Source organism: Chinchilla lanigera, unplaced genomic scaffold (assembly GCF_000276665.1).
Source record: "Chinchilla lanigera isolate Chin_1 unplaced genomic scaffold, ChiLan1.0 scaffold00012, whole genome shotgun sequence".
NCBI lineage: Eukaryota > Metazoa > Chordata > Mammalia > Rodentia > Chinchillidae > Chinchilla > Chinchilla lanigera.
In genome coordinates, this window is record NW_004955413.1 from 13230128 (window position 1) to 13239101 (window position 8974).

Sequence of the window (8974 nt, forward strand, 5' to 3'; positions counted from 1 at the left end):
CAAAATGAGGGAAGTCCTGGCTGGTGAGAGTCTCTTCCCATTGTTGGCACCCTGCATGCATTTTTCTCACTTGGAACAGAGAGAAGTAGTAACAAGTGGTCATAATTATTCAGGAGGCTGTCACATGAGGCAGTTCTGAGAGGAGGGAAGTAGGATCTGATAAACTACTGGATTCACCCTCTTGTAACCACCATTAATCAAAAGATGCATTTTATATATAAAGATCAAATCTGACTTTAAATAACTGAATTATAGACTAAGAAGTCTCCACTTCCCCAGAAAACACCTCCCAGACTGACTAAGATGGTTAAGGAATAACGGCTGATTGATACATTTTGTGTCATAAGGGGAAAAATTCAAAATAAATAGCTTAATGGCAGGCAAGAAAAATGATTAATTGTATCAAATATGAAACTGCAAATGATGTCATATATCATTTCTCTAATTTGATAGATCCTACTTTATTAATATAAGTAATTTGCATCTGAATCAAGTCGCAAAGTTCTCAGAGAAGCGAAATAATTTCTCTGTAGTAGAAGTTCTGTGTGGAAAATGCTAGGAAACAAGTTTGGCTGACTCTGCGGCTTCATCACCAATAGTGCCTGCACTGTCTTGAAATTGTCCAGAGGTTTACACTTTGGAGTGCAGCTATCATTACTCTATAAGGGTAGAGGTCTTTACTTTGTTATTTCCTACCAGAACATATGAGGCTGCTCAGTGTTACACAGTCTTCGCAATGACTGTTTCAAATACCACGGAGGAAGACACACTAATACTTGAAGAAAGTTTTCAAAACCATGCAGTAATTGGATTATATTAACAAATACCAGTTAAGAATTTAAAACTGACTTCCTCTAACAAACCTCAATCAGAAAGACCTAACTGAAGTTGAGCTTTGCAAAAATAGTTAAAATATTTAGCCATTTCTTTGCATTATTCACACTCTACCTTACTTCTAATACTCCAATGAAAAACAAACAAAACTTGTATACTGATTTATACCAAATATTGGCAGTTTCAGTATCAATGGTAAAAGAAGTAACTATTGAATGTGAGTTTGCATGCGAGCTAAACTGAAACAATCAAGATAATAATCTTGCTGACAATTCTTTAAGTAGCAATTTGAGCAACACACACAGGACCACATTTTGAAGGCAGACAGGGCAACATCTTTCAGGAACATACGCTGGCAGTAAGAAAATAAAACAAGCAAGCAAAAATACACTTACAAATGTATTTTAAAAGGCATCCAGTCATCACTGGTGTGCAAGGATAATTCCTACCTCAGATAGTCTCTGCGACAAAGGATAAGATTAGCTTTAGTGTACAGGGTGGAGCCCACCTCTCCCAAACGACAGTCACAGCAGGCACACTTCAGGCAGTCTTCATGCCAATATTTGTCCAGTGCCTTTAGAAGATACCGGTCCTTGATCTTTCGGTTGCAGCCAGCACAACCTTTCGGCTTGGTGTCTGGCTGGACTGAGAGCATTTGTATACCTGAAGGAAGACGAAACAAAACAAGAGAGCTGAGACCAGGAGACAGAATGAAAAGATGTCAGAAGATCTCCAACAAGTTAAATATTTAATATTGCCTTTTCCTGGAAAGAAATAGGATTTTCTTTTTTAGGCATGGATGTACTGAAGTCGAAGTAAATTTTGAAAGCAAAAAGTCTCAAACTATAAAATCCCTACTAAATCATTGGTGAAGTCATACATATAAAGTGGTAATAATAATGAATTTGTGTTGTATATGGCAAGTTCACATTCTAAACGTAGGGTTAAATAACACTAAATCATTTTGCAGTGTTCTTGCTCTCCACATAGAGCAGTTCCTTTAGAAAGAAAAATGAATAAATTGCTAACAGTCTGAAAAGACAGCTGTTTAACAAAGTGATCATACATAGTCTAAAGGAGTCAAAGTTTTGTTTGACTGGTTAAAAATTTCACTTCATATGTGCTTCATGGGAGAAGAAAAGTACACCCTGTATGGGATTACATGAACTTCACGTAGCAGTACAGATGTTTATAATTACATACACACCACAGCCACCCAAAAGCTTAGCAATCCTATATTGCCTGTTTGCATTCAAAGACTTCTTTATGTGTCCTAGATATTTCAAAGTATTCATTATTAAAATAACAAATATTCATGCTCACAATCATCAACCAATGCCTCTATTAATGGCTCAATACTTACCTATATACTATAGGCTTTTATATGAAACTAAAGTACAGGATTATACAATTTATTGCTATAAGCATGCACTTATTATTTTACAGGGGAAAGGTGAAAAAATAGAAGGCTAGTGCAATATAAATAAAATTACATAATCACACATAAATATATATAGCAGGTATATAATACTGTATTTGATGTAGAACAATAATAATTTTAAAGCTGTATCTCTGTCATGAATAAAGAGTGTAGTTGGGTTCTGTGTTTTATAACTTCAGTGAGATTATTTCAATGGGTATTTGTGTTTGAGTTTCTTATTTTCTAAGCGTCAAAGACTCAGCTTTAAAAAAGAAAGCTGTCCCAACTACTCAAAGCTTCATCTTTATCAAATAACTCATTTTAAGCACTATAAAATACTGCAGACATCATCAATTTCAAATTCCCTCATTTTCCAAATTATAATGCAGAGTCCCAGAGATGTTAAGGCACTGCCTCAAAGCTAAAGGATATTTAAGTGTGGATTTGGGGCCAAGTGGCCTTTTTGCAATCCAGAGATCCCTCTGGTCTACTCTGCAGCCTCTCTTAGGCATAAAGTTTTAAACTGGGATGTAAAAGGATATAAAACACTAAATATGCCTGCATCTAAAAGAGTTTCAAGGAAAAAACCACAAAGCTCTCATATTCTACATTTTTTATGCATCTCTCTTCTCCACAATAGCTAACTCCTCATTTCCTCTGACATTTTGTGATGAAGTCTTTACCCCCATTACCTTCATAGCACTCCTGTTAAAAATGAAACCAGTAAGAGGTATCCAGTTATCCTGGCAGCTGAAAAAGTTTTAAAGCTACAAATAATACATGAATTGCACATAATAATATTATGATGTTGAACTTTCATTAGAAAGTAACTTGTCTGGCAGAGAGCTGGAGTAGAGAACGGCAGGAAAAGAAGCTGGGTGCTGTTCTTTCTGCATGGTATGCATAGCTGGGGTCGCCAGGGCTGCAGACTAGCAGCTGGATTTGTACAGAAGAGCAGGTGGTATCCCTATAGTCTGCTTTCTGTTCTTTTTCTTTGAAGGAGCTAAGGGCCTAGTGTAGATTAATCATAACCCTTGATAGCTCTGCTAAATCTCACTCTCCAGAACTTCTAACAAATGAAGTTTCTTTGATCAGAACTAGTTATCCTTTTCTACTAGGGTTTCACAAGGAATGAATCCCATAAATTACAGTACACAACAGACCCAAGTACCTCTTAACCGTGTACCTAGGGAAGAGAAGGAAATTTTGATTTAACAAATGACATTAGGGATTTTGTTATTAACGCCCAGAGATATAGTAAGAGTAGCTACTTGAATTATCTCATTTCGAAGATTATTTTTTAAATCATAGAAAAAAATTAAGAAAAATCCTTCTTACTGGCAGCTAAACTATAGCAAAGGAAGTAGCTAAAGTATTTCCTGCAGTTGTGTTACAATTACCAAGTGTAGAAGGTTAGCTATCTTTATTCAAAATGCTTTGCAACTAAAACAGGTGATGCTAACATTTGCCACAAGTAACACTAACCTGCATGTCTTCACAGAATGTTTTTTGTTGTGTTGACATTTTAATTTAGCACTCAGAGGCCAATTAATATTTGAAACTCTTACATTCTGTTCGGCCTTGGGCATATAAAAGGAGTTTAGTATTTTACACTCTACCCTCTATCTTCTTTTGGAGAATATCATCACGTTTCTCTTGGAAATGGAATCTTTACAATGCTGTGCAAGTTAACAGTTGCGGAAAAAGAACTATTTTGTAGTCACCACATTGCCATGCACCTAAAAGGCAGAAAGCAGTCAGGGGGCTCCCGTCATCATGCAGAAGGACATGTCTGGGTAGAGTTATGTGTGCGTAGCTGAGAAACATTGCACAAGTTGCTCATAGCACATCAAGACTCATAACTAGTTTTAGATTGGCATGTAAATTGTTCTGAGGGAAATTCTTGTTGCCTCTGAGACCCTGCCATTCTGAGTTATTTGACAGTTTAAGGGAAATCATAATTAAAAAAAAGACATAAATAATAGCCTGTGCAGTGTGGTGTGCAGAAATAAGTAGAACCATTTCATTTAAACTCTGGTGAGCTTTTAATTGCCTGGATTGCATTGTGAGGAAGCCTAACGGCTGATTGCTTCCATTATGTTCCCTTGTTCTGTGCCATTCATCCGCGCAGGCAAAGCTTCAGTAGTTAACACAACAAAGTAACCACAACTCCACAACACAGAGGGGTTTAAAAATAATAATGGTAATAATAATAATAACAATAATCATAAAAGATCTGCAGCACGTCAACACAGTCTTTTATCTTTTTGGACTAACTACACAGAGTGAGTGCAAATCATTTTGTCCCTGTGGGAAGATCCACAATTTGGGAGAAGGAACAGGAAGAGGGACACATAAAAGAGACTCTGGGAGAGACGAGGTACCTCCCAAAGATACTAAAACGGGAACGCAGGTTCTGCAGCTGGGAGCAGTGGCACAGATTAAAAGAATTTGGCCAACACAGCTATTCGATTGCCAAGAGGTACCAAACAAAAGATTTTCTCTCCTCCTGCCCATCTTCTTCCTCCTACTCCCCCACCCCCCCTGCAGCCGGATTGGAAAACTGGATTGGGCCTAAAAGCTTGTTTCTCTCTGTTCACTGGCCCAAAGCATCCCTACAGGCTGCAGCCCCCTAAGGGACAACAATGCAAATAGATGTCCCCAGATCTCTGGCACTGGAGCTGTTTAACTCTGTTCTGCCCCTTCAACTCCCAGCCCCCCTCCCTAGCCTGTAGCCCCCCCCCACACCCCTTTTGAGCAATGGAGCTGGGAACCAATTTGATTCCCTTTTTCTCCAATGCAGCTGCAAGGCTCAGAGATACTGACATTTTTCCACTCTTATCAGTTTAATTACAGTTACCATGGCAGCAAAGTGCTAGTGCTTGGCAAAGGCCAACAAGAGATTTGCAAGACTGAGTTCAATTTTGATGCAGCTCACATGCAAAATAAAAAAAAAAAAAAATAAGAAACATACATACACTCTAACAAAGAATCCCTTGCGGAGTTTGTGCTCCAGCCTTTTGTGGTTGTGTCTTTGCAGCCACACAGGGGTGGTTCGCAAAGAGAGTAGCAGTATTTGTTGCACCTAGCGAGATTAATTGGTTTAAGCAGCAGTCTTTCAAAGCAGTTACCACAATAATATTTTGGATCTTTTAGAAAGGCACGAAAGCAGCAGAAGAGCAGGCAGGCTTTCCAGCAGCCGCCAGCGCAGAGCGCCGGCAAAGTGCATCTGTGATAGATCATAACCTTACCAAAACTTTTCTCCCTTTTCTGCATGAGTTGACTTAGGCGTGCCTGAGTTGCAGCAGCTTCGCATTGAGCACCAAGCCCAGAGGTAGAAGTACAAGAGTGTCTCCTCGGTTCGGCTCAAGCGTGGACCTGGTGCGCAGCCTACACCACCGAGGACCGACTGCAGAGAAGCCCACTTTGGGAGAGGGTCCGGGTGGAGGCAGGGGGTGGGGGAAGGGATGAGGGCGGTCAGACAAGACACAGCGCACAAACGGAGCCCCTCGCAGTGTGGCGGTGTGCAGAATGATGGCGAATGACAAAGCCACATGCTTCCCTAACTCTGCCCGCAATCCTAAAATCCCAGCGGCCCTTTTTAGCTTCCTGGTAACAAATGGATTTGATTAAACTGTCACATGCAGCGTTAGCATAGCATATCATGTTCAATATGAAAAAGATCATAAATCTGACTCGTATTTCATAACAGCGGTCTGAGTAGCCCCCGTACAAATGCGCTGCCTCAGTTGGAATCCCAACCTATTAGCACATGGGCGCCTGGTTCCACGGAACCTCTCTCCTCTGGCCGCTTCTTACCCCCCCCCCAACAACACAGTCCACTTTTCCAGCACGACAGAACACTGTGTCATTGTGGCTGTAGGGGGAAGAGGCGGAGTGTCCACAAGCATCGGAAGGTGATAATTTCAACTCTCGCGTGGGGGCATAGACTGGAGGAAGTACGGATGGGGGGGTCCCACTGCACACCCGGAACCGAATTCACTTCCCACGGGCTGGAAAACCAAACTGCCCACTTGCAAACTCTCCCTGTCCTCTGTCCCCGGGAGTCACGCCTAAATGCTGCGGCTTCTGGTGAACTTTGACTATTATCCACCGAGTCCTACTTGAGAGGTTCCGCGCTGCAGCCGCTCGCCCTGCTTCCACTAACATCTTCCGCCTGCATCTATTTCATGTCTCATCATAAAAATAATGAAGCCTCACATGATTTAAACAAAACCGTCTCAGTAGAGACGCAGCCCGAGTGAAAGTTGCAGTGCCGAGCTGGATTGCAGCTCCAGTTTATGCCTCATTAGGAGAGAGGCTCGGAAGGGGGAAAAAAAAATACCCACATCCGCACACGCACGCGCGCACCCTCAGACACACACACACACGCGCGCGCACACACACACACATCACAAATAAGCCGCCGCGTGTGTACACAGTTGCTACACTTACCTTCTCAATTAAGCAATACAGGGGGAGGCCGTTCAGTGAGCACAGTGGCTGCTTTGTAGCGCTTCTCCTTGGGAAAGGTCAAAAAGAAGCATTGTTTGAAAAAAAGAAGGAGGGGGGAGAGAATCGCTATTTTTTAAGTTTAAAATAATGAGGTCCTCCAGGATCCGCCAAGTAACGGTGTTGACCGCATCTGAGCCACAGGTGTCCTCCTTTTAGGGAACTGCAGTCCGAAGCTGTCTCCCTCCGTCCAGGCTCAAGACAACTAAACCCCAGCAGCGCGCTTGGAGCCGAGCTGGAGGAAGCCCCAGCTCTCAGCTGCAAAACGCAATCCCTTCCCAGCCAGACATAATACAGCCAAAGAAAAGGTCACTCAGTTATTACTGAGCCGGCGGAGCCCAGGCAGCGCTTGTCAAGACCACAGAGAAGCAGCTCCCTTCCGATTTAAGACTATTTACCTCTCGCCCCCACCCCTCCTCTCTCTCTCTCTCTCTCTCTCTCTCTCTCTCTCTCTCTCTGCACCCCCCCCACCCTCTCGCTCGCTTTTGCGTTCCTGTTCTGCAGCTCAGTCAAGTACAGCCGCCCTCGGAAGGAAAGTGCAAAGCAACCACGAGACAGATCGGGCTTTGTTGCTAATTTCCCAGGGTGAAAATTTACAAGCCTCTGAGTGCAGTCAGCACAACCGCATACATATGCTCCTCACAGACGCTGGGGATGACCCCGCGCACAAAATGTGACCTCTGCGGGGAGTCGACTGGGAAAGACCCTACCTCCTGGACCCGTCCAAAAGAACTCCTGCGGAAAGAGCTCCGGAAGAAAAGGGTAGGGTTCCTAAAATAATTGGGGCATTTTGGAATAGATGGCCACAGTTAAAGCAAATTGCCCTCTAAAGCCATTTCTGGTGCGACCAATTATACAAATTAAAAGCAAGGGACTCAAAACTGCTATAGAATACACTGGCCAAAGCACCCACTCCTGCCTTTTAAGAAACCGGGGGGGGGGCGGTGGGCAGGAGGGGGCCTGCAGTTGTCCAGTCTCTGTCTTCCCTTCAAGGGAGCTCTGAATTCTGCTCCATAAGTTTGCTACGCAAGCCAGGTCCAGCGAGGACGGACACTCCTCTTCCTCCCCTCTAATTGCCCAGAACCAAACTGTGAACTTGTTCCCCACTAACCAATGCTGAACCCCCACCTCCACCCCGAAACACACTTCCTGCCATTACTTGAACTCCTCGCTATTTAAAACTTATGTGCTTAAACGAAAAGCACTCAAGAGCCCTGAAAACTGTATTTTCAGGGCTAACAAGGTTAAAGAACCCTAGTCTCTCCCACCATTACCATCCTGTTTTCACAAAGGGCCTTTGCCGATTTCTTTTTCTTGAAAGAGGTCTTATTTTCCTTCATCTCCTCTCTTCATCACTTTGCATCTGTAAAGGCCATTGGTAGCTGTAGCATATCTTACTGCTTTTCTAAGTTTTCCAACTTCACTCTTCCTGTCTTTTTCCAGCCCTTAAAGTCCCCCTCACTGGATTTTACAAAGCCTTGTCAAAGGTCAAGCTCAAAAATAGTGCGCATTTGAATGACACTGGCCGTCCTGTTTTAAGAGGCAAGAAAGACTCAATTGTTAAACTACAACAAACTTTTTCCTTCCCTACATCATCAGTTTTAGTCTAGTTCTGTTTTGTTTTTTTTTTAAAGCAAAGCAGACCCTGTGACTATTGAAGCTAAATTATGCTCATCTGCCTGAAGATTATCGGTCCAGCACTGATAACTTATTTTTGACCCCCTCCCTTTTGAAGGCCCATAAGAAAATCATATGTGGCTTGCTCTCCTCTCCCTTTAAAAGGCAAGAAAACTTAGAACTAACCTGAAAAATAACGAAATTCACAGGCGACAGATTAGTAAGGACCCCTTCAGTTGGTTTGTTCTGCATATAAGCAGATTTCTTAAGTTTGGCTTTTCTGGTCCGTCTACACAGGCGCACATGCACCTCACCCATCCGCACGGCTCCCCGCTGAACTACCCACCTCTCTGCTAGAGCCACTCTGGAAACACCCCAGTGTGTGTGTGTGTGTGTGTGTGTGTGTCTCGTGTGCTCTCTCCCAGCCAATGCACTGAGCAGAAGAGGGAGGGAGGGGGAAGTATGTGTGGGGAAAGGGAGAAATAAAATCAAAACAAATGGTACAGCTAATGAGGACAATTAAATTAATTATGTTCAAGGAGATGAGATTTTTTTTTTCCCTCCAACTGTATGATCTGTTACCCCTCGCTG

General features: G+C 42.7%; 1 protein-coding gene across 10 annotated transcripts in view; it reads right to left on the reverse strand.

The window, feature by feature from the left end:
- Positions 1-8748, reverse strand: part of Lmo3 (LIM domain only 3 (rhombotin-like 2)) — a 55582-nt gene extending 46834 nt beyond the window's left edge. The window contains exons 1-3 of one of the 10 annotated variants that reach the window (XM_013511274.1): positions 8730-8748; positions 6710-6776; positions 1284-1497 (exon numbers count right to left, since the gene is read on the reverse strand). In XM_013511274.1, the coding sequence (XP_013366728.1) occupies positions 1284-1489 (206 nt within the window). In that variant the 5' untranslated portion in view covers positions 1490-1497; positions 6710-6776; positions 8730-8748. The other 9 variants (XM_005379028.2, XM_005379030.2, XM_005379029.2 and 6 more) reach the window with 9 other exon arrangements.
- Positions 8749-8974: the final 226 nt, after the last annotated feature.